The sequence below is a fragment of the Cibotium barometz genome, chromosome 66 (assembly GCF_041138505.1).
Source record: "Cibotium barometz isolate CiBa-2024 chromosome 66, ASM4113850v1, whole genome shotgun sequence".
Lineage (NCBI taxonomy): Eukaryota > Viridiplantae > Streptophyta > Polypodiopsida > Cyatheales > Cibotiaceae > Cibotium > Cibotium barometz.
In genome coordinates, this window is record NC_141111.1 from 12264467 (window position 1) to 12291618 (window position 27152).

General features: G+C 39.8%; 1 protein-coding gene across 1 annotated transcript; it reads left to right on the plus strand.

Annotated features, from left to right (window-relative positions):
- Positions 1-22720: 22720 nt before the first annotated feature.
- LOC147602780 (pentatricopeptide repeat-containing protein At1g03540-like) lies at positions 22721-25311 on the plus strand. The gene is made up of 4 exons (XM_086797743.1): positions 22721-22851; positions 23626-23663; positions 23806-24122; positions 24226-25311. The coding sequence occupies exons 1-4, from the start codon at positions 22721-22723 to the stop codon at positions 25309-25311; spliced, it is 1572 nt and encodes a 523-aa protein (XP_086653869.1).
- Positions 25312-27152: the final 1841 nt, after the last annotated feature.

Genomic DNA, 27152 nt, shown 5'->3' on the forward strand with positions numbered 1-27152 from the left:
AATATGAAAAAGCAATGCGTTTCTAAATATGGCACGTTTGCGACTATATACGGATGTTTTTACCTATTTTATTGTGATTCTAGCTTGTAGACCAAATGCCTTCCATTTTTTTGACTGGTTACACATTGACCATATTTTGAGTTTTCATCCGAGAGTTATGGCCGAAACAATTCACTAGTTCTAATAGGGTCTCTACATAGGGAAATTGTAAGAAGGCATCAAGTAGCCTCAAGGTGATTCTAGACCTTGAGATGTATATATCCCTTCATTCTTATCTAGTCTCTTGGAAGAGAAGGCTATTTTTCTATGGTATTTTTGAGGAAGAAACTACTCCTCTATAGCTTTTAGAAAAAAGGAAGAATAGTATGCGGTAGCCCAACGAGAGAAGGCTACTTTACTATAGTCCTTCTCAAAAGAGAGAAGAAGATTAATCTCAGGGATGGTTGGAAGATTCCAAACATATGAGAAGGCATTAGAAGACTCTCCGTTCTCATAATTTGAGTTCTGAAGCTCTTGTTATAACGAGAGCAAAGACAACGGTAAACGAAAATTTCTATATAGTTTCTATAAGGTATATATTTTTAGTTTTTCCAATTATATATCATTATTGGGGGTTGAGGTATGGCCTCGGCTTCTCTGTTAATTTTCAATAGTGATCTATTTGATTGATGTACTAGTTAAAGTTTAATTAAGATAAAAATTATGATAGAAATAGGACAATGAATTATTGAAAAGAAAAGTTTTTTTTAATTTCTATGGAAAAGTTTGCTAGTTTCAATGCTAATCCGCAGATACATCTTCTCCCCTACTTTGCTAACTCCACTCTAGGCTTGCATAATCGACATGTGGAGGCTAGCAAGCCCGGGAGTCGGCCTAATCCCCTCCTATGCCACTGGGAATTGGATTTCCACCTCACAAGGGTGGACATGTGATTATGATGCTGCCTAGTTTTGTGCCTAGTTTTGTGGGCCTAGGCTAGTGTAGTGAATTAGCCCACCTCATGGTGGGTAGACATCCCCTTTGAGGAGCGGGAGGTTTTGGTACAAGCAACAGGACCTAAGGGGGTGATAGTCCGGCTTGGCCCTCGCCGACCGGTCTCGATGATGATGAGGGAATATGGTCCGTGAGGTGTGCCCAGCTCGTAGGCTGGAAGAAGGAATTATAGATCATTGGTGGGTTGGTATGTGTTTGGATATGTCTATGGACATGGATATGGAAGCGTGGATTTGGCTATTGAACCAGTTTCAGGGTCTCTTTTGTGAACATTTTGTTGTAAGAGCTCTTTGATGTAAATATCATTCTCAAAGGCTATTTTAAGGAACATTGTGGAACATCTTTAATTAAATAACATGTTTTTATATGTTTCACAGTGTGGTAGGACCTAATTAGATAACAAAAATGATTGGGTGCATGGGTGGATGGATGCCTGATGGGGCGACATCCTATGGATGGGTGGATCTAATGAGTCGGGTAACATTCCAACATATTTATTATTTACAATCCGTAATAGAATAGCATCCAAACAAGTTCCATTTTAGGAGCCAGTTCCTCTGCCTCATAAAGAAAAGAGAAAAAAGGAGTTGGCTTACATGTACCAAGTGTGGACTTGTTCCATCCTTGATCACCAGGGATTTAATATTCACGTGATCACAAGATTTTTTGTGATAATAACACATGTGAACAAGTTATTCACATGTTCTCATGTTACCGTTTACAAAATAACAGGTCACTTGCCATTTGGGAACCCCTTAAAAGCTTGGCTACACATGGGAATAAGCTATTCACATGTTCTCATGTTACCATCTTCACATAATAGCAGGTCAGTGGCCACCTAAGAAGATTTTTTATGCCCGACAAAGATAATTTTTAAAGGCCCTTGTGAAAGCTTTGTGAATATAACATGTGATCACAAGATTTTTTGTGTTATTAACATGTTCACATGTTTTTGTTTACATCAGTGAAATCCCTGTTGATCACGCACATTGAGTGTCGTTTGATTGGAGGAATAGATTCCTATTAGAATAATTACGTTTTCTCTACGAGATAGAGTTGGGTCCCTAAGTTTGCTCGTATCCTCGTATTTCCAAGAGATCAAGGTGTTGTCACAATTGAAGACAAACTTAGCTACCTATCAAAAGGAAGTCCCTTGACGCAGCTAGGGCAGGGACCTTAAAGACACCTAGAACTTTTCATTGTGTTGAAAGATCTTCTTGATGGGAAACTTCACATTGAGTTACCACCATTCACATAGACATGCATAAGCCACATCCTTCATATAGGAGTGTGCCAAAGCCTCAAGTGGATAATGACCATACTAAATCTGTAGTTAAAATTCCATTGAATAAAATTGTGAAAATTCTTTAAGAGTGATGAGGCTAATGCAACCCTTTCCATCACTATCAAAGGAAAACCAATAATGGTAGTCCTAGATGGTGGCATAGGAGTCAGTCTAATAATGAGGAAGCATTGGGAAAAGATGGGTGAACTCAGCTTGAAGTCTCTGACATTGTTGTAAAGATGGCATATGGAAAAGTTACCAAGTCTATTTGGGATCCTATGAGATCATAAGATCAAAGTGTCAAAACATCGAGTGAAGCATACCTTCATTTTGTGATGGATTTTTCCAAATAACCCAAGTGAACTCCTATGAGATGATCTTAGGATGATCTTTTATGCATGAAGCTAAGATAGTCCATGACTGGTGAGGAACCATGTCTACTTGTAGTTTGATAAACTGAATCCTTAGAGTAGATCTAGTGACTAGCCACGTATATCCTATGGGTAGTAAGTGGTTGAATTTTTGTAAATCAATCTAAGACCACAATCCATTCTGTTCCATTACATATATTTATTTGCTTGAAAAAATGATACTAACACAAGCCTAACAAAGGATTTAACCTACAAGCCACATGCAATATCATGTGTAGTTGTTTCCTTAGCTAGTTTCTTATCATGTGCAACTCACAAGGCTTATTCACCAATAGTACTTTTTGAATTTACTCCCATTAAGAAAACCTATTATTTCAACTCTAGCTAGAGTTTTAACATGCATGGTACCTTGGGGCATTATTTCACAAACTCTAAATGGTTCTTTCCTTGTATATTTGATTTTGTTTTTCTTGCGCACTGTGGACTCCATATATAAGTAAAAGATCTCCAATTTTAATTTCTTTATTTTTTAGATTATTATCAAACCAATGTTTTTGGCGATACTTTTTCACTTAGCATGTTTTGCATAGTACCTATCTTTCTTCCTCAAGTTGTTCAAGAATGAACAAACATGTTACCTTCAAGTCTCTCAGCTATTGTTGTACCTTAATCTAGGTATCATGATTTTCCAATGCATTACTTCCTTAACCCCATATACCATCTTAAAATGTGTGCAACCAATTACAACTTTGTAAGAGGTGTAAATAGTTCATAAAGCTATGCGGTGAGATTAAATTTCCAATAATTGCATTGAGCCTTAATAGTTTTAGTTAGTATAAAAATAAGAACTTTGTTGGTGCTCTCAGGATGATCATTTTCTTGTGGGTAGTATGGTGTGGATTTGTGATATTCAATCATAAACATTGACAATGTGGTAAGCTTTTTAATTAGATCATTTATAAAAGTGCATTCCTTGGTCACTTACCATTTCAAAAGGACAACCAAAATGGGTAATAATGTTCTCATAAAGAAACTTAGTTGTGGACACAACATCTATTATCCTTTAAGCTCTTGCTTTAGCCCATTTTTTTATTTGTGCAATCATAAACATTGACAATATGGTAAGATTTTTAATTACATAATTTATAAAATTGCATTCCTTGGTCACTTACCATTTCAAAAGGACAACCAAAATGGGTAATAATGTTCTCATAAAGAAACTTAGTTGTGGACACAACGTCTATTATCCTTGAAGCTATTTCTTCAGCCCATTTTGTGACATAGTCTAGAGCTATTAAAATATATTCTTTTTGGGTGCTACATGTGGCTAGGTTGATGTCCCATAACATCACTGCGCCCTATTTCATAAAGGGTTCTAAAACTTTGACAGGGTGGAAATCTCGGGGGGGGGGGGGGGGGGGGGGGGGGTCACTATATGTAAAATATCCCTATCGCGTGCGTTCAAGGCCTATATTTTAAATCCCTTATTTGTGAATTTTTTAATCTATATAATATTCCCTTTTCTTTATGAATCTGTAAATTTTTTTGAAAAAATTTTAAATCATACCCTTATGTAAATATATTTCTGTAAGTTTCATAAATTAAAATTATGCTTCTCTTGAATGCACGTGATATTCACATTTTTTTGTGAGTGACCCCCCTGAGGTGGAAATACATCATATCATTTTTTTGTGGTTTGGCAAATCATTTTTGGCACTCATCACACATCCTCTAACAAATAATGCACAATCCTTAAAAAGCATGGGCCACCAATACCTAGAGTGAAGTATTTTTCTTGTAGTAATTCCCACTTGAAAAGTTTCCACTCTGAAAATATTGAGGGAGGAGAGAGAGCTTGAGCTCTTACAAGAACACACACTCTCACAACAATGGATAAGACACACATACACACTCTTGAAAAGTTTCTTGCAGTAATTCCCACTTGAAAAGTTTCCACTCTGAAAATATTGAGGGAGGAGAGAGAGCTTGAGCTCTTACAAGAACACACACTCTCACAACAATGGATAAGACACACATACACACTCTCACAACAATTGATAAGACATAACAAAAGATGGAAGGCTGAAATCTTCTTCTTGTTGTTGTTTCTCTCAAAAGAGGTCTATGAAAGATAAGTAGAAAGCAACATAAGTACTAGAGTATTATGTACAAGCAATCCATAATGTGAACACACTAAGTAGGTGAGCTAGCAAAATAAATATGGTTATAGTAGGCAGGTGTAGTCCAATATAATCACTGGCAAAGATCCATCATGTGATCTACCAAATGTGCCAATGGTGCAGAGATGAAATAGTCACCCAAGCACGTCATGAGTGTCAACTTGTGTTGATGAGCTTGACATCTTAACACTCCCCCTCAAGCTCCATCCATATCCAAGCATAGTGCAAAATCTGCAAAGCTTCTTTGCTTCAAAGTGCTTGGTGAAAATGTGAGATACCTACTCCTTTGTATGCTAATGTACATGAGATCAACATCTCCTACCATAATGGACCTCTATGTGTTTGGTCTACATATGAAATATTGGGTTCTTGGCCAATTGCGTATGCTACTAAGGTTGTCTCGCAACAGATGACAACTTGTCTATCTACATCCAACCCCAAATCTCCAAGTAGCTTAGATAACCAAGCTACCTTACATGCTATCATTGCAACACCCTACACTCTACATTTGTACTTGAAAAGGTAGCTATTAGCTTCTCCATGTAATAGCCCAACTTCCAAAGGAGAACATAAACCTGCTAGTAGATCTTTTATCCAAGATGCTTCCAGCCCAATCTACATTAGTCTATCCATACACCTACATCAATGTACTAGCCTTGTACTCTACCTTTATACTCAGTAAGGCACCACTCCCAAAGGAAAACATAAATCCACTCTAGTAGATATTATGTCTAAGATGCTCCATGTAATAGCACCACTCCCAAAGGAAAACAAAAACTCACTAGTAGATCTTTTGTCCAAGACGCTACCAGCCTAATCTACATGAGTGTATTCATACACTCATGAGTGTATTCATACACCTTCATCAATGTACCAGCCTCATAGAAGAGGCCAAAATCCATTGTGGACCTCATGTAGCATACTATACGTGACTCAAGGAGCCTGCATAAGCTGTCTCTCCAACTAATTGTATAGTTCATGTCTACCTTGGTGATTAGCACGTAGATCAAATTGCCTACTATCTTCCTTTACAAAGTGGCATTCTCTGAAATCTCATCTCTTTTTCTACTCATCTTTCCATTCTAATCCATTGGTATAGAAATGGGCTTATAGCCATCTATATCATACTTGGACAACATGTCCAATGCATATTGATGTTGTTGATAGAAATATGCCCTCAGGTGTCTTGATGACCTCAATGCTAAGAAAGTATCACAAGCTTCATCTCGGCCAAATCCTTCAAGCTTCTTCTTGAGGAGACCCTTTACATTCTCAAATTCCTCTTTAATGTCACCTCCAACAATCAAGGCATCCACATAGATGGGGATGACAACAATCCCATTTTCTCACTTTTTTGGCATAGAGATTGAATGATTAGCATATACCATATGAAATCCAATGGGTGACAAGATACTATTTAATCTTATGATGCCATGCTCTCAATGTTGCCTACTTCAAGCTATAGCCTTTGCACACATAATCTAGGTGACTCAAATCCCTTTATCTAGGTGGATATTCCAAATATACTTCTTCTTACAACTCATCATGTAAGAACACATTCTTTACATCTGTCATGTGATATAAAAGCAACCTTTTGATGTAGTGCACTACAATAATAACTCTCACCATTGCCATCTTAGAAAATCATGAGACATTTAACCTCATTGCCATCTTGGGTGACATAGCTAAATGTCCTCTCATAATCAATTTTGTAGGTCTAATAATGCTTCCATCTGAGTTGTGCTTCTCTTTGTAGGCCCGCTTACATTGAATAGACTTTTTTCCCCTCACCAAGCACAAAGGCACCATTCCCATGTCTTATTTACATTCACCAATGAATCCATTTCGTAATCCATGGTTTTCTCCCAATTTATATCCCTAATAGCATCCTCAAAACATGTCAGTTCAACCTCTTACAAAACCTTTGTGATATATGCATAATGATGAGCTACATAACCATCATACATCAATCTTTGAATAGGGTTTTTGACACTACCTAACCTGCATAGTCGTGGATCCATCCTTAGTGTCCTTGTTATGACTACCTTAGACTTCTTCACATTAGATTTTTTTATATTTGGAATCCAAAAATCCTCATCAAGTCTCTGCTCTCAGCCACTAGACTCTCCATTCACATATGAGTGCCCTGTTAAGATGTTAGGAATACCAAGAGACTCATCAACCTTCTCTTTAACTTTATGCGTGATACACTTACTAAACCTACAAGATTGATTTTCTAACGATGAAGTAGCCGGCCACTCTATATGGTCTATAACAGACCCACTACTACTATAGAGGACTCTCTTGGTAGCAGTAGCATATGAAAGACAACATTCCTACTCATCAAAGACAACATCCCTACTACTCATCTGATCAAAGACAACATCCCTGCTCACCCTAATCTCATGTTGATGTGTGGGGGAGACCTACCGCTATAGCTTGTCTCAAAAACACACCACCGTGAGGAGGGAACTACCACCTAGCACCACAACAACAATAAACAACACCAAATAAAGGCACCAAGACACTAAGGTGATGTCCCCTCATCTCGGGCTGACAAAGGTGGCGGACACTTGAGCTCAGTCCAAGCCCTTCTAAATAACCAAGCTGACTACCCCAATGGTCATCCCCCCAGGTCAGCTCTGACTTACCAATGGCCTTCAATATCCATCAAAATATCTCAACTAACATCCAATTGACCAAAAGCTCTCTCATCAGAGATAGATCAGATTTGGATTGTATACCTGCTTACGAATGTTTATGCTAACCTCAGTCCAAAATGAGTCCTCCTCAAGGATCCTCTATTGTCCTCCAACATCAGCTAACCTTACAACCATGATCCAAGGAGCTTTCCAAACTCTTACACTAAGCTGTCTTCCTCTACTATCCTGAAATAAACTTTAGGAACTCTAGCCTCCAAGTTCACAATGAATTTTGATCTAGAGTAACTCTCTTAATTATAGTAGCCCTCACTCAATCTTCTAGGGGTCGCCAACCACACTTGCAAAACACACCCAAAGAGTCCCTGAAATCTCCCCTCAATTCCCCTTCTTGAATTCGTTGCCACCTCAATTCCTTCCAAAAAATATCACTGCTGAGCTCTTTAGCTCGCCGATGCTCTTTCTATTTCCATTATGCACTTGCGCTTATCCACTTGACCATCATGCAACGGTCATCTATTCCAAGGTTTCAAACATACTCAATGGGCTATTTCATTTTCTAGGATTGGGGATAGGCACATCATTTGGGCATATTCCTTAGGCATGAAAAAATCTATCATAGTTTGCAGAACCCCCCCTAGTTAGAGAATTCATGCTCAACCATTTATTTGGAAAAACCTTATGGAAACCCTACAGCTAGCTTAAGTTCCTTCTGATTAATCCTCCACCTGGATCCAATGGGTACATCATCATCTTCCAAAGCCATCTAGTTAAATTGATCAACCCACCTAGATCAATAGATTGCAAAGCATTTGCATACCACCTTTTAGCCTTGCCTCTATTAAAAGGTTGCATGTAACATGTCCATCTTCATTAATAAAGAAATGTCCTTGTAATAGATGAATTTATGAGTTTTTATGGTATAAAAATCAATGATTTTATTAAGCAAGACATTTTCGCTTAGAATCTTCAAATTTCAAGTCCAAATTTAAAATATGCGCGTAATTTTATCCTAATATAAGATTTTACAGCATTCAAAACTAACACCGGATTAAGCTTATACGCGAATATTAGTTATTTTTAATTTTTAGTTTAAAAAATGACGACCTTTAAACCTTAGTTATTTTTAGTTTAAAAAATGACAACCTTTAAACCTTAATAAATGCACAACGGGGCATCCAATTGACAGACGGTCTGCACCCCAATGATGAGGGGAACATCCCTGACATTTTTGACGAAAAAACATTTTTGCCCCCCCGCGGTCCGGCATGCAAATCAAGGCCGACATCCCAAATTTGGGGACCCCGCCCCAAAAAAGACCGTATACACCCACCAGGGCACCCATATAATGGTTGCGTAAGGACCAAAGGCCAACCACCCACTATATGGTCTATACGTACTGCCACGTGGACATCCATGCTACCTTTGACCAAAAGGGTACATGCGTACCACACCTTTACCTATGCACCACCACCGTACCTTTCTCAAGGCCCATGCAAACCACTGATCGGTACACTTTGATAGTACACCATCCTTTCAACCGTACTTTTCTCATCAGTACCTGCGCCCGTACTGTACAGCCTTCATGGCCAGCACCCCTGTGCGTAGGGTACACCCTGAACAAGGTCGTACCACCCTTCTACACCTACATACTATACTTGCTGCAGTACCTACAGTCGTCCCTTGCAGCCTTCCTCTTAGCACCCCCTAATCAGCCTACTCTCAGATAAGCCCATTCTCAATCACCCCACCCTTATGAGAGGAGAGGGTGTCCTCAACTCTCTCCCCCCCGCCCCCGTGTGAAGAGACTTACAGTCCTCACTCCTTTAGCAAAACGTTTTTTCCTTTAGGACATCTCACAATCCCCCTCCATTTGCGTAGACTTTGGCAAGAGGGTTTTGATCCTAGAGGAGGTTCACACGCCACATTTTTTTGCTCATAGAGAGTGAGCAAACGATCTCGGAATCAAGATCTAGCTGAAGCACTACGGACACGCCATCGAGCACTAGAAGGTGGTGATAAAGATGGCCCCATCTTGAAAATGCCAAAATGTCATCTCGAGAGAAGCACACAACAATACGATTAGAGAAGATGCTCCTAATGCGGCTCCAACCCTCCCGTTGCAAGCTCCACAAGGGAACGCTGATCAGGTTAGCTGGGTTATCATTTAAAAAGAGTTTTTCTTTAATATTAATGTCAATAAATCAAGAAAGAAGATGCATATCTTTTCCTTTGAAAAAATGTTAGAAATTCTATGAAGCTACTATTTGAAGTAATGTTAGAAATTCTATGAAGTTACTATTTGAAGTAATGTTGTATTTTGTAATCACTGGTTTGTATTGAAATTGCTATCTTTAAGAGAAAGAGTACAGGTTTTTTTTCTCCTGGCTTCGATGCTAACTTCATTTCTGTGCTTGTGTAGCATGGCAGCGTTGTTAGCAAAGCCCGAGATCAACCCATGCTACCTATCCCTCATACCATTGGGAGAATGAGGTTTGCCAATCGAGGCGAGTGATTGTGATGCTATCTAGTTCTGAGGGCCCAGGCTAGTGTGGTGAATAAGCCCACACCCTAGTGCGTAGACATCCCTTTGAGGGGCGGGAGGATCGAGCGACAAATCGTGAGGGGGTGACAGGCCGGCTTGAGTCCTCCCCAAGCGATCGATGATGAGGTATAGGATTTTTCCCAGCATGTAGAGGCTAGAAGGCCGAATTCTAGATCATCGGCAGTATAAAGGAAAATAATAAGAGATCCAGTTTGTCTTGTATGGAATTGATTCTTGTATAAATCTTTTTTTGTAAATCTTATCTTTGGCATTATTGTACTATGAAAAAAGGCTGTTTTAACGAACCTTGTGAAAAGGGCCTTAATTAAGGAACATGTTTATTTATGTCAAACAGTGTGGTAGGATTCATTAAAAAACAAATTTATGCATGAGTAGGGTGGAAAGTGGGAGCATTAGGAAGTGAATGGGGTCTTCTTGGGCCCTTTAATTTGCCCAAGCCTAATCAAGGTGATTAAGGAATAGCCAAATGGGGGGTGCACTTTTTAAGAGAGGTGTGAGTGGTCAAAGGGTGCACTTTTTTCCCCAAAAAGGGGAGGGAGGCAATTTTACAATTTTCGGACCTCCATAACTTCTACATACAAGCTCTCATTTGAGCAGAGATTATAGATCCATGATCTACACATCAAGCTTTCCATAGATATGTTACATGATATGGTTTTGTCCGCTAGATTTTAAATTCCATTTTTCCTCCAAAATTCAAATTCGAATAAAGTAGCTGTTTTGAAGCTTCTAATTAGAAAACGTTTCTTCTTAAGAGAAAAGGTTTGACTCCTTAAACTGCCAAATAAAAGGGCCCAAAAAGCCTTCCAATGGATGGAATGCCCCGATGGCACCATCCTACGGACGGGTAGACCCAATTAGTCGGGTAGCTTTCCAACAGATTAATTGAAAGCCCTACACTAGATAATAGGTTCTCGAGCAACTCTATTCTAGAAGACTAGGCTGGCGGATGTGCCTTGCATGGATGAGGAAAAAAGCATTGTCTCTAGGAATTAAGATTAGTAGTTGCCCAAATTATGATCAATTACCCTATGGGTAATTTGACTTTTAGAAGACCACGCTCCTCCTATGGGATAGGACTAGGTCTTACCTACAAATCGTATCCTTGAATCTTTACATGGTCAAGGTGTCGACGAGTAGGAAAAGTTTCTCTAAGAAGCTAAGACTTAGTAGACTATCTTAAGTGTTTCCCCTATTTTGGAAGGTGGGAACCTTACACTGCATCATCCAAGCATATTTTCTATCCAGCTTCCTTTCAATCCTTTCACTTCTACCAACTTCCAGCAAGCCTTCATTCCATTCCTCCAAATCATCTATATTTACAAGAAAAATATTCTTCTCTTATCCAAACACATCCTTGTTCATCACAAAAAAACTTCCCAACAACCAGACCACCTCCATAAACATCCACATGAACAAGATGATCATCTCCCAAATTGGAGCCACAAGACTTCTCACAGCTTTCTTTTCTCTGCAAAATAGAGTCTACACAGAGACCATCATTTTGCCCACCTTTATAGCATCCACACCTTGGATCTGCTTCCCAACAGTCAGCACCTTGCATATAGCCACGCTCATCCACGGTCACTTGGCTGGACAGTCACATAGTTTACATCAATAGGCTCAAGAACATATGCAACAATACTCCCATCATCCACTTCGAGATAGACATCAATATTGTTATCCAAAGAGGCATCACTTATCTACAATAGAAGGAGAAGAATCTAATCAAGGGATACTCCACTCATGAAGGAGACCTCTACTTCAATCACATGCTATGTATCCCTAAGGATCTTGCTTTAAAAAGAAACTAATCCTCCATGAAGCTCATGATAGTCCCGCTACAAGGCACCCAGGCTATGCAAAAACATTAAATGCCATAAGGAGGAGCTTTCATGGGCACACCCAAAAAATGATATCCTTTGGTACTTGAAGCAATGTCTCTCATGCCAAAGGATCAAAGGATCAAAGCTGAAACGGTCAAGATGCCTGGGAAACTTCAGACCTTAGATATTCCCCAAATGAAGTGGGAGTGCATTAGTATGGATTTTGTCACAAGTCTCCCCACTGTACAAGGAGGATATGACTCCATTTTGGTAGCAGTGCTCTCATGCCCCTTTGAAGAAGATCCATAATGGAAAAAATTTGACAAGTGAAAAAACAAAAAAATTACCAATTTGCTTGCATTTTCTTTTCCAATCTTCTCTTCCCGCTTTCTCAATTTGCTCGCTTCCTTCACTTTTGCTACTGAAGATCTTGAATTTGACGATGAAATCTCCTCTTTGATGAAGCTCTTTTGTTGCCTTCCTTCTTGACACCTTTTCTCACCTTCTTCTACCACCGTCCTTCTTGTTGATGAGGATGTGAATGGCTTATGATAGTGAGAGAGAGAGAGAGAAAAAAAAAGGGATTGAAGGGGAACTTAGCCTTTGCAAGGCTTTGATACCATGTCAAAATAATGGGGAGTATGCACAAAACAGAAGCAATAGTTGATGGCACGATAGAGAAACATGTATGAGAGAGAGCAAGAACATAAGATGTATAGAAAGCTTCTATATTACCTTCTATTTCAGCCACTCCAAAGTTGGCTTAACCTTCACCTTCATGTGTTGGTTGTGTTGTGTTACAAAAAGTGAGGCCTCTTGCCCTTTATATAGGCTTCACCAAGGACTAGGGTTGGGCCAACCCTAGATCCCTTTTCCACCCACATGCCCACTTTATTTGGGGTGTGTTCACACCTACATTACCTCTTTCTCTTACCCTTTCTCACTTGTACATCATATATTTCAACAAGGAAAAATGCCCCGAGCTGGATCGGCTTCCAGTCTCTTTCTTTCTTCACTATGGCACCTCATGGAAGGCATCCTTGAAGCTACCTTCAATGAGATTATGATCACAAGTGCCATGCCAAAGAGGCTTTGAGAGGGTTTGGTACACTTGATTCCTAAGAAGGGTGGTGACAGATTGGATATTTGACATTGGAGACCCTAAAGAGAATGTGGAGGAGAGGGAGAGCTTCAAACCCTAGCAAGCAAACACACACACAAGAGAGAGCAAGACACAAGAGAGAGATGGATAATTGAATTTTCTTCTATCTTCTTCTTCTCTACTTAACCAACATAACATAAAGATAAGAGTACACACTATATGGGTTAGTACTCAACTACTACAACATATAAGGGTCGTTCCATAATGTAAACCCGACTAAATAAGATGGCACTATAACTGTGCCAATCTCTAGTAATCCAAAATGGTTGTCACACAGCCTGTCATCCCACTGGCCGCATATCACCCATAATCTTACCAACCATGCCAGTGGTGTAGATGCGGAAGCTATCACCTAGGCGGGTCATCAATGTCCACTGTAGCACTAGTTGAGCTCGATATCTCAACATTCCTCCCTCAAGCTCAACTCCACACACTGCACTCCAAGTAAGCTCCTAAATTTGTGGAGCTTCTCTGTGCCCACCAATGCCTTTGTGAAGATGTTAGCCACCTGATCCTCTGTGTGCTGACATATACTAGATCTACATCTCCTGCTAGAACCTTCTTCCTCACAAAGTGATAATGCACCTCAATGTGCTTCGTTCTAGCATGATATACTGGGTTACTGGCCAACTGTATGCTGCTCATGTTGTCACAATATATAACAATTGCCCTATCCACGGCCTCTCCCATGTCACCAAGTCGCTTAGGAAACCAAGCTACCTCATAAGCTGCCATAGCAGCACCCCTGTACTTTGCCTCTATACTCAACAAGGAAATTGTTCGCTGCTTCTTACTGCTCCAACTCACATTAGCACTCCCAAATGAGAACATAAAACCACTGGTAGATAGATATCTTGTCTGTAATACTACCAGCCCAATCAGCATCTATGTACCCTTGTAACTGTATCTCTGACCAGCCTCATAGAAAAGTCCATAATCAATTGTGGACTTTATGTACCTGAGGATATATCTAGCCGCATCCAAGTGTGGCTTCCTAGGGGCCTACATAAACTGACTCACAAGTCCAACAACATAGCTCAAGTCTAGCCTTGTAATGGTCATGTAGATCAAACTACCCACTATGCGCTTGTATGTAGTGGGGTTCTCCAAAAGCTCACATGTATCTGCAGAAAGCTTTGTGTTCTGCTCCAATGGCACTGAAATAGGATTATAGCCTGTCATACCATACTTGGATAACATGTTTAAGCTGTACTGGCTCTACAATAGCAAATTGTCGTGTAAGGTGGTCTCAACACCTCTATGCCCAAGAAATACCCTAACTTACCCAAATCCTTCATCTCAAACTTCTGCTTCAAAAGCATCCTGACATCATGTATGTTTGCATCACTATCACCAGTGATAATCAAGTCATCCACATAGATGACTAATAGCATGATCCCTCTATTTGTCTTTCTTACATATAGTGAAAAATCTACATTGGATATCTGAAATCTAATGGAAACAAGATACTCCCCGATCTTGTTTGACCATGCTCTGGGTGCTTGCTTCAAGCTATAACAAGGCTTTGCGTAACCGCACACAAAATTTGGATGTGCATCACTCTCATAACCTCGTGGCTGCATCATGTACACTTCTTCTTGCAAATCACCATGCAAGAAGTTATTCTTTACATCCATTTGATGTAAATACCAACCCTTTGCGCAGCCATAGTAATGACAGCTCTCAAGATTGCCATTCTTGAAACCTGCTTGAATGTCTTCTCATAGTTGCCATAAGTCTGTGCATAGCCCTTGGCAATCAATCTTGCCTTGCATCCAATGCTGCCATCTCCTCATTCATGGGGCAACTTCCCATTTCTTATTTCCAATTGCGTGCTCAAAGCAAGTGGGCTCAACCTACTGTATTGCTTTTACCATGTAAGCATAATGATGGGCTGTATATCCATCATATCTCAACTTGTCAATAGGATATCTAACCCTCGTAGACTTGCGTATACCTAGATCATTGTCAGGTGTCCTCAAAATAGCCCTATTTCTCGTTACACCAAGAGTAACCAGAGATAGAATTCTAGATCCTCATCAAGGCTCTACCCAGAGCCACTAGAGTCACCATCCACATATGAGTGACTTGTTGACAGATCAGGCACAAAAGGTTGATCTACCTTTTCCTTCCCTTTCCGTGATACATGTGTACCTGCATCATTCCTCAACCTACCTAACCATGGACTAATGTTGGATCCATTGCTCGAGGACTCCCCAGGTTCACTCAGCACCAATGATTGCTACTCTACCCAGAGCCACTAGAGTCACCATCCACATGAGTGACTTGTTGACATATTAGGCACAAAAGGTTGATCTACCTTTTCCTTCCCTTTTCGTGATACATGTGTACCTGCATCATTCCTCAACCTACCTGACCGTGGGCTAACATTGGATCCATTGCTTGAGGACTCCCCAGGTCCACACAGCACCTGTGATTTCTACTCTACATGTGGTGCAACATTAGCACTTCTTACATATGCATCTTCTGTTTCCTTCACTACTCGTGCATACCAGCTACTCATCTCATCGAAGACAACATCTCCCCTTACTCGCATCTCATGAGTGGTAGGGTTATAGCATCTATAAACTTTTTACTCCATAGCATAACCAATGAAGATGCATTTCTCTGCCTTTGGATCCAACTTTGTTCTCACTTCATCACACGAACATGTACATATGCAATACACCCACAAACACTTTCAAGTGAGACACATCCGGTCTCATGGGTGTAAACTTCTGTTCAAGAGTCATACCATGAAGAGCTGTAGAGTGGGTGTCCTGTTCATAATGTACACAACAGTTGCTATTGCTTCTACCTAAAAGTAATGTGGGATATTCTTTTTAGCCATCATGACATGTCTTCCACAAAAACATCCTTAAGGATTAAACCTCACTTGCAGACCCTGCTTAACCATCTATACAGAAACTAATTCTTTGTAATATTCGGAACATGAAGTACATTAACCAAGTACTTCATTTTTCCATCCTACATAGACAACGGCACTTTACCAACATGTGCAATGGGATGCACAGTATCATCATCACATGTTTCTACATAACCTGGTTTTTCCATTTTCTACATATCTCTAAACCACTCAGCATGACTAGTCATGTGGTTAGAGATGCCAGAATCCACATACCATATATCTTGAGATCCCGACACATCCCCTGTGAACTAAGCATGTGCTGCATCACAAATAGCTGCTCACCTCTGTCATCACCTCCATGTTTGCTAGATGATGCATAGTTGCCTTGCTGCAACTTCCCACTTTTAATGTCATTCTACTTTTTGTAGTAGTCCTTTGCCATGTGTCCTGGTTTACCATAGTAATAGCACTCTATGCTATTTGCATTTTGATTTCTTTGCTTACCACCTTGGCCTCTTTGGCTCCCCTTGCCTCTAGACTAGCTGCTTCCACCTGTGTATGATTGCTGCTACTATGAATCATTAGAGCACCATTTTTATTTTCGTAACGAATTTCTCTAATGAGGTCAAGATATTGAACTAACCTTCATCTAATTAAATCATATAGAAGGGAAACTATTACAAACTTAACTTGAAGGAATCAACACTTTTTTCCTAATTGAATCAGGCACAACCGCCGTTGATCTATTCATCAGAGAAGTCTTCAGGCTTTTAATTAACTACTCAAGTTCTAAACGTATTCCTATTGATCAATTTTATTATTAAAACTCTATTGATTTTAGCCTCATCCGGCCCATGGGTTACCAACCCCACTGGAATTGGTAGAACCAGACAAGTACTCACCCACCCATAATTGAATGCCTTTCTTAACTTTTGCTTTAGAATAGAGATACGCACACACTCCTCTTTAAACTTTAACTTTTAAAACAATCCATTGACAAACAATTATTGGTTACATATGTCATAACTCAAAATTTCCATTCAATCCTTGTTTCTCACAAAACAATATCACTCTGGAATCTCCATTGAGACCAGCAGGTTAGCAACAACGAGATTCAATAATAGATTACAATAATTTTCTTGTCATCATACATATATATCTTCCACGACATATGCATGGGTGTCCTAAGCACCGCGAGCCCGTACATCGCGCCTGGTCAAAACCCTCCAAGATCCTTCTTAAGTGTCCTCGCACTTCACTCAGGGACCGCTTTGTCGGTCCTCGCTTCCATCGTATCAGAAGCACACCATTTTTCACCATACCCAGGCTGGTCAAGACCTAGGCAGGTTTTTGTTGCATGAGCCGTCCTTTGAACACTCCCGCCATAGTTGTTGCAACTGAACTTCCCTTAGAAAAACACATATACCAAATGCTCCCTCCAGCATTCTGGCATAAGATAGTCCTTTAAGAAAACTAAGTTTCTATGCAAGTTTTCAGTTTTGATTTTCTTTTGAATACAATGAGTATATCTTAATTTCGTATCCCAAGACTTCTAGATCACAGGTCTGGATTCCCAAGCAGAATTCCTCGAATTCCTTAATCTTGATCCTCCTGAGATCAAAATCAAAGGTCTCAATTTAATTTCTGATTCTGTGGGTGATTTGATTGAGTTTTCTTGAACTGGTCACATCATCTTTTCTTCTTGAAACTGATGCAGGAGATTAAGTCATGGTCATGGTCTTGATTCAGGGTTCGAGCGTGAAAAGGTTCTCCCTGAACTATCTTTCTCTCGAAGGGTAATATTTCAATTACTACTTTACTGAATTTCATACATTGAGTATTTTGCTTAACTGAATTCAAAACTAAACACGTATTCCTATGAGGAATAAATTAATCATTTATCTAAAATTTCGACTTCGATAGATCTTCTGAATTTTCTCATTACCATCCTAGAGAATATCAAACAATAGAATTTTCCTTTATAGAGTATTTACTTATTCACTTACCAATATTCATGGGATTTAAACAATGATTAAAGATAACTCTAATTTTTTTTTGTATTTATGCAAAAAACCCAACTTCTATGGAAATAACACTTTTATATAAAAGAAAATCCTTTTATGCATCTATTTATGCATAAAAATCAATTTTGATAAAACTAACACTTTTATAATAACAAACACTTCTTTGCATCTATTTATGCATAAAATCCATTTTGATGAAAGTAACACTTTTATAATATAAAAAAAATATTTTATGCATCTATTTATGCATAAAAATCAATATTGATGAAAGTAACACTTTTATAATTAAAAAAATTATTTTATGCATCTATTTATGCATAAAAATCAATATTGATGAAAGTAACACTTTTATAATAATAAAAAACCTTTTATGCATCTATTTATGCATGAAAATTAATATTGATGAAAGTAACACTTTTATAATAAAAAAATTATTTTATGCATATATTTATGCATAAAAATCAATATTGGTGAAAGTAACACTTTTATAATTAAAAAAAAATCTTTTATACATCTATTTATGCATAAAAATCAATATTGGTGAAAGTAACACTTTTATAATAAAAAAGATTCTTTTATGCATCTATTTATGCATAAAAATCAATATTGGTGAAAGTAACAATTTTATAATTAAAAAAAATCTTTTATGCATCTATTTATGCATAAAAATTAATATTGATGAAAGTAACACTTTTTTAATAAAAAAATTCTTTTATGCATCTATTTATGCATAAAAATCAATGTTGATGAAAGTAACACTTTTATAATAATAAAAAAATCCAATATGCATCTTTCTATGCATATAATTTAAATCTAATGAAAATCACTCTTTTATAATAAAAAAATAACCAATATGCAACTTTCTACGCATAGAATTTAAATCTAATAAAAATCACTCTTTTATAATAAAAAAATAACCAATATGCATCTTTCTATGCATAGAATTTAAATCTAATGAAAATCACTCTTTTATAATAATAAAAAATAACCAATATGCATCTTTCTATGCATAGAATTGAATTTTAATAGAAATAACACTTTTATAATAAAAATATTTCTACTATGAATTTTTCTATGCCTAGAATGAAAATAACACTTTTAGAATACACAAACAGTTTGGATTACTCTTTTTGAATAATAAAAGATAAAACTTATTTCACAAAATTTAAGAAAATTTTACCATAACCTCCTTTGTATGGCTTACCATTCTTCAATTTTTCCTATCCTTAAGTCACTTAAAAATTATCCCCAAATGATTTAAAGCATTCTAAACTAATCAAATTCCACTTTTAAAAGAGAAATAATGTGAAAAGTTTGATTCCAACAATTAGATTACTTATCTAGGATAAAGAAAGGCTGAATTTAAGAATGAGAGAGGGGGAAAGCCTTTCCAACAAGGCATAGCATCATTTTACATTTTAAGAAAACAAAAATAAAAAAACCATTAAAAAAGAATAAAGAAAAAGTAGGATTTGTAGCTTACATGAATTTCTGAGAGCTTTCCTTTGGCTTGATGGTTTGAGGTCTACTCTTGTTTGCAACAAGAGTGGCCACCAATTCTTTAGAAGAGGGAATGGTTAAAAACTAATGAATTATAAGAAATTCACAGTTTTTGGCTCTGGGGGGAGGAGTAGAGTAACAGTGCATAAAACACTATTAAGTTTCTACAAAGGGGGAGGCTTCTATTTATAGAAAAAAGTGAGCTTCTAACCAAGCAAACCGATTCTTTAATTTTCCAGATCAGTTTGGTCAAATTTTTTACCATTTTTGGGTCAGTTTAGCTTACTTTTTGGAACTAGACTTGAATTAAGAGAGAGGAGAGATGAAATATCTCAAAGTAAGAGAGAGAGAGTATGAGAATATTCCCTTTAAAAAGTGAAACTAGGGGGTATGGCTGATGTGGCAAGGCAAAAAATAGGGGTCATCATAGCCTTTGTCTCCCTTAAGCCCAGCTTTTTAAGCTCTAATTCCTTAAAATTAGGAATCCTTAGGAGGCCCTTTTTGGGTCCAAACAATTCCTAATGAAATTGTGCAAGAAGACGGGGTGTAGGGAGCTCAACTTGTGCTCCCACTTGCAAGGGTGGTGCTTGCCCTAGTTTCATCCATTCCGTGTCTTCAACCTCCTACTATTCTTGTTCTAGTTGAGGGTGTCCCGTAGTTGTTGTTTCCTGCTGCTCTTCCAGCCCCTATGTAAGTATTGACTTGCCGATGTTAACATGCCGATGTTAGCAAAGCCCTAATTTAGCTCCTTGCTGCTTTTCTCCTCCATTGTCTTTCCCTTCTTGTCCTTCTTCTTTTCTCTAAAATCAAATATTCTTTTCTTTCTGGTTATTGTCTGTCCGAATCTCCCCTCTTACTAGGACTTTGCCTCTGTCTCCTCCCTTTGTTCCGTGTCTGTCTTGATGCTTGTTTCTTCCTTCTGGATCTCCTCCTCCTCTCTAGTTGTGCTTTGAAGAGAGCTATTAAGTAGGGGCCAGTCATTGTCTTAGTGTTTGGACAGGTGACCTTCTCAAAGTAGAAGAGATCAGATTACAGATTATGCAAAGTTTATTATGCTGAAATCAAAATTTGATGCATAACATAACAGTAAGTGATTTTTGATCAAATCTTTCAAATCTTATCACTTTCTTGCAAAGAAGTTGGACAAAGATTATAAATCTATGTAGTGGTAAAAATCTACACAGATTAGTATAAATCTTGATGTATTACAAGTAAAGGCAGCAAGATAAGTGTTGAGAAGACACTGTTTGCAACTTGGGGGTTCACTATATGTAAACTCTCTATATCACGTTGTCGTGCTATGGCACGTCTATGGTGTGAAACCATGGAAGTGAGGCCATAAAATACAAGTCCAGGTGCAGTTGTAGGGCTACCATATGCACGTGTATTTCCTCTTCGGAGAGTCGGGTTTTACGAGCTTTATGGATGCACTGGATGACCCTAAACAAGCTGTCAGAAGGGAGGCTATACAATGTTGTCGAGCTTGGGATGCTTTGTGTGGGAACAGCCCCTTGGGAAGAATGAGGTGTAAAGAGCCTTAAGTGTTGATGCTTATCAACTCTTTGAAAAATGCAAGGAAAATGGAGGGCGTGTAATGCCAAAATGGGAAAGCCCAGAAATTTTGCTGCAAAAGAGGAAATCCCCGCCTTATCTGCGGGAAATTCTGGATATCCAGGAGGCGTGCTATTCTGAAAAAAGGATATTGGGGAACCGGGGGGGGCTTTTGGTTATGAGCAGCCAGGAGGCACGGGGAATGAGCTGGTGTGGTGGGTGCAGCTGTGCTGCATGCACCCTTTTCCCTGGACTTTGGTGACATAATTCTCTCTCTGTCTCTCCCTCTCACGCACGCGCGCACGCAAGTTACACTAATGAATTCTGCAAATGTGTAGATCAACAAACCCATATAGCCTGTAGGCATCAATAAAAAATTTTGCGAGGCATTGTGATGAAGGCTTCTGTAACAACAAGAGCCGGAAGACCATGGGGAGTACAGAAGCAAATTCTAGGGTTGCCTTTACCACTGATGGTATTTGCAGCCTGCAAGAAGGATTTATCCACGTTTTGGGTGTATCAAAGCATGGGATCCCATGATGAGCACCTGTGCTATGCAAGCCATTGCAATATTGTCAACCTTTTCTATAATCCCATGGATGGGTTTAGGTCAGATGAGTGTGCATTAATCAGGGTTTATTCAACCGCTACAGGAGAGACAACAAACCATGTATCCCCTTCTAAGGTTTTCTTTGAGCTATTATACCTTTGCTCCACTCTCAGCATTGTTTAGATTGCCAATCTACTACATGGCATATGGGCTGAACGCATCACTGTTATTTTCCTTGGTGTCATAGCCACCTACATGTGCGAAAAGACTTTTGCATCTAATGGAGCAGACACATGCGGGTATGTTTACAATGCATTGGACAGACATTGGGCCATGGATAATCCACGCTGCAGCCCGGTGTAGGCGTTGAACATCAATGAATGGACCATAGGGGATTAGGGCTACACTTTACAAGTATACACGCCTCCTGCAGGACTGCACAAAGGCAAAAGACCTGAAGGAGGGCATGCAAATTCATGCCCACGTGAACGAAATTGGGCTTGATTCGAACCTTTAACTGGGGTGCCTTTACCAAGGGCTTGACGAGGAGGGTCTTACATATTACAAACAAATGCAACACGAAGGCATGAGACCCAACGATGTCACTTTCATTCTGGCTTTGAAAGCGTGCACTGGTTGTGTATCTCTAACCAATGGCAAACAAATCCATGTACAAGTTTGTGAAAGCTGCTCTGAGCCTGATATTTCTTTGTTAAATACCCTCATGGACATGTACGCTAAATGCGGAGATATAGATGGTGCCAGTGCAGTATTCAACATGATGCTTGTAAGGGATGTAACCACATGGAATGTGATGATTGCAGCATATGCAAAGGAAGGGTTTGTTTTGGAGGCATTTGCTCTCTTTGAATCAATGAAAGAGAAGGGATTTAAGCCAGATGAGATCACCTTTTCGACCATCCTCTGTCATGACAACAGGCTGTGATGTTTTTAGTTTTGGTTATAGATATGTGAACAAGGTGCCTTGATGGTTTTTGGTGAAGCCTATTTGTAATTGGTATTTGATTTATAATGGTTCTAGCTTTTGCTGGTGATACCCCTTGAAGTTCAACCACTACCCTCACAGCCAGACACCCAGTGTGTTCCCGGCTAGACCGCACACGTCACGACAGCTTTGGTGAACCCGACGTGAAACAGCTGGGGTGAGAGTAGAAGGGAAATCATGGGTGATCAACAGGAGCAGCAAGGATTTCGTCCGGACGTCAACACCATGCAGATGTTTCAGGCGTTTGTGCTCTACATGCAACAGCAACAGGCAGTCGAAAGAAGGCTGGGTGAAGTGGGAAAACAAAGGTAATGTTATCTGATTTGAATGCTGGATGAAAAACGATATGATATCTGGAATGTATGGATACATGCAAGATGACATACAAATCAAGATGATGCTTGAGGAAAATTAGAGCAAATAGATATACAATCAGGGCTTTCTGAAAGGCAGGTACAAAAATGAAGGAAATATACTATAATGATGCTATATCTTAGCTGCTTGGAGAACTTCTAAAGCATGACAAGGATGCAAAGGAGGTAAAAATAATGGCAGACAAAGCAAAGAAGGCTATAAGGGCCTATGACACTGATGCATTTCTCGAAAAGAGAGAGCCAGGAGCTTATAGGACTTGTAGTCTTCCATAATAAAACTATTAGGGAAGAAGAAGGATTACAAGGGCTTATGACACTTGTTCACCTCAGGAGAAGGGGGTGGCAAGGAGCTTGTATAGACTTGTAGTTCTCTCTCAGAACTGTAGAATGGCAACAAGGGCTTGTGACACTCATCCTTCTCGACAGCTGAGGAAGGAGAGGAGCTTGCAATGACTTGATCCATACCTGCCACTTCAAGGGCCTATGACACTCATCTATTCCAATAACCAAGGATAGAGAGGAGCTTGTAGTGACTTGAAGCTAACCCTTTGTATCAAGGGCTTACGACACTCGACCTTTCTGATAGCTGAGGAAGGTGAGGAGCTTGTATTGACTTGAGGTCTTCCCTACAAGTTGCAAAACAGATAGAATGCTCAAGAACTCATGAATGCCGGAAAGGTGGACACTTCTTTGTACTCTGATTGTCAGGATATCTGAAAGAAACTCTTTGAAAGGCAGAGCTAAATGTAAGCAATGATGATCTGGATGAATGGTTTGACATAGAGAAAGCCCAAAACATCAGAAAGATATGGATTTCCCAAGCGTCATCCTGATTAAATGGAATGCCAATGCAAAATGCTGTAGAATTGAATGTTCATGGGACTTTAGGTAAGGGCCAAGAAATACACGGTGAGACTGTGCAAAAGGGATTGGGAAGAGGTCTTTCTGTTGGCAACAGTTTAATCGGCATGTATTCAAAATGTGGCTCCCTTGTGGAAGCACGAGAGGTTTTTGATGAGATGCTGGTTCAAAATGTTGTATCGTGGACTGCGTTAATTGCAGGATATGTTGAACTTGGGCTTGGTGAAGAAGCATTGAGTTGTTTTGATCAGATGCAATTGGACGGCATGTCTCCTAATGCTGCTACATTTCATTGCAGCTTAAAAGCTTGTGGCAGCATAGGGTTCATATGCAAAGGGAGGGAGGTATATGCTGATATTGTTAAACAGGGTTTTGAAATGGAAAGCTCGATTTGTAGTGCTTTAGTGGATATGCATGCAAAATGCAGCTCAGTTGGCTGAAATGCAGGAAGTTTTTAACAACTTGCCTGTTCGAGATGTAAACTCTTGGAATGCATTGATTGCACTGTATGCTGATTACGGTCTTCAGGACAAAGTGCTTGACTGTTTGGAACAAATGCAAGTGGAGGGAGTGTCACCTGACACTGCCACCCTAGTGTGCAGCCTGAAAGTATGTGGGAGCATAGGAGCCACAGAGAAGGGTCAAGAGGTAAACAGCCGGATTGTTAAACAAGGCTTTGAAAGCGATTCCTATGTTGGGAACACATTGGTTTACATGTATGGTAAATGTGGCTTACTTGAGGAAGCACATGCAGTGTTTGATAAGCTGCCGGCTGCAGATGTAGTCTCATGGAATGCGCTAATGGTAGGTTATGTTGAACACAGTTTTAGTGACAAAGCTCTAACGGCTTTCCAAGAGATGCAACTGTTGGGCATTTCTCCAAGTTTGGTCTCATGGAACATTTTAATGTTGGGTTATGCTGAGCAAGGAGAAGGTGAGAAGCCTTTCATGCTCTATGGACAGATGCAAGAGCAGGGTCTATTACCCAATTATGTGACGTTTGTGATCATCTTAACTGCTTGTGGCAACACGTCAACCCTTAGAATTGGCAAGGAAATACATGCTCGAACTTGCAATGGACCTTTGTTTGCTGAAGTTATTTTGGTAAACGCCATTATTGACATGTATTGTAAATGTGGAAGGATAGTTGATGCTCAGGAGGCATTTAATGAGATGCCAACAAGGAACCTTGTGACATGGAATGCGTTGATTACTGGATTTGTCCGCCAAGGAGAGAATGAACTCATTTTTGAGTGGTTTGAAAGAATGAGAGAGGAAGGGACTCGACCTCACGAGGTCACGTTTCTCAATGTTCTTACTGCATGCTATCATACAGGTTTCTTAGATAAAGGCCAGAAATATTTTGAGGAAATGAGCAAAGGGTATGGCATCATCCCAACTATTAAACACCACAATTGTATGGTTGATCTCCTTGGCCGTGCAGGCCGGCTTGATGAGGTGTTGGTGATGTTAGAGAAGATGCCTGTTCAACCTGATCTTGTCACACGGAATATTTTGTTGGCCACTTGCTGAACTGGGGTAGTGTGGAGCTTGCTAGGCATGCCTTTGAGTCTGCAGTGGCTTCAGATGAAGGATTGCCAGCTGTGGCATTCACCTCAATGTATAACATCTATGAGGATGCTCAACGGTGGGATAGCGCTTACAGAATAGAGGAGCTTTAAGAGAGGGAGATCTTGGCAGTGACATTGACATGTATGATGACATTGATTCATGGAAGCTTGACCCTGAAGATGTGAAGAGGGAACTGTATGCCAGAAAGGAGAGGGAGACATGTTTGGAGGCTGCCCTTGCTGACAAGGAGCAAACAGAAATAGAGCTACGAAAGAAGTTGGAAGAAGCCAAGAAAAGGGAGGCTGATCTAGAGAATGATTTGGATGAGAATGTGGGTTCAGAGGATGAAGAAGCTGAAGATAACGTGTCAAAATTTGGTGAAGATGAGGGTGACATTTAAATCAGTATAGATTTGAAGAAGATTAGCCTACATAGCAACTTGGTGGCACATACCGGAGGATGTGCAGGTTTAGAGGGGGTGGATGTCGTGCTATGGCACGTCTATGGTGTGAAACCATGGAAGTGAGGCCATAAAATACAAATCCAGGTGCAGTTGTAGGGCTACCATATGCACGTGTATTTCCTCTTCGGAGAGTCGGGTTTTACGAGCTTTATGGATGCACTGGATGACCCTAAACAAGCTGTCAGAAGGGAGGCTATACAATGTTGTGGAGCTTGGGATGCTTTGTGTGGGAACAGCCCCTTGGGAAGAATGAGGTGTAAAGAGCCTTAAGTGTTGATGCTTATCAACTCTTTGAAAAATGCAAGGAAAATGGAGGGCGTGTAATGCCAAAATGGGAAAGCCCAGAAATTTTGCTGCAAAAGAGGAAATCCCCGCCTTATCTGCGGGAAATTTTGGATATCCAGGAGGTGTGCTATTCTGAAAAAAGGATATTGGGGAACCGGGGGGGGCTTTTGGTTATGAGCAGCCAGGAGGCACGGGGAATGGGCTGGTGTGGTGGGTGCAGCTGTGCTGCATGCACCCTTTTCCCTGGACTTTGGTGACATAATTCTCTCTCTGTCTCTCCCTCTCACGCACGCGCGCACGCAAGTTACACTAATGAATTCTGCAAATGTGTAGATCAACAAACCCATATAGCCTGTAGGCATCAATAAAAAATTTTGCGAGGCATTGTGATGAAGGCTTCTGCAACAACAAGAGCCGGAAGACCATGGGGAGTACAGAAGCAAATTCTAGGGTTGCCTTTACCACTGATGGTATTTGCAGCCTGCAAGAAGGATTTATCCACGTTTTGGGTGTATCAAAGCATGGGATCCCATGATGAGCACCTGTGCTATGCAAGCCATTGCAATATTGTCAACCTTTTCTATAATCCCATGGATGGGTTTAGGTCAGATGAGTGTGCATTAATCAGGGTTTATTCAACCGCTACAGGAGAGACAACAAACCATGTATCCCCTTCTAAGGTTTTCTTTGAGCTATTATACCTTTGCTCCACTCTCAGCATTGTTTAGATTGCCAATCTCCTACATGGCATATGGGCTGAACGCATCACTGTTATTTTCCTTGGTGTCATAGCCACCTACATGTGCGAAAAGACTTTTGCATCTAATGGAGCAGACACATGCGGGTATGTTTACAATGCATTGGACAGACATTGGGCCATGGATAATCCACGCTGCAGCCCGGTGTAGGCGTTGAACATCAATGAATGGACCACAGGGGATTAGGGCTACACTTTACAAGTATACACGCCTCCTGCAGGACTACACAAAGGCAAAAGACCTGAAGGAGGGCATGCAAATTCATGCCCACGTGAACGAAATTGGGCTTGATTCGA

Excerpts from the sequence above, each read along its gene's own strand:
- LOC147602780 (XM_086797743.1), top strand. The coding sequence starts at position 22,721 with ATGGGTGATCAACAGGAGCAGCAAGGATTTCGTCCGGACGTCAACACC. Across the intron at positions 22,852-23,625 it reads GGTGAAGTGGGAAAACAAAG|GATATCTGAAAGAAACTCTT; the intron begins GTAATGTTATCT and ends TCTGATTGTCAG. Across the intron at positions 23,664-23,805 it reads TTTGAAAGGCAGAGCTAAAT|GTAAGGGCCAAGAAATACAC; the intron begins GTAAGCAATGAT and ends ATGGGACTTTAG.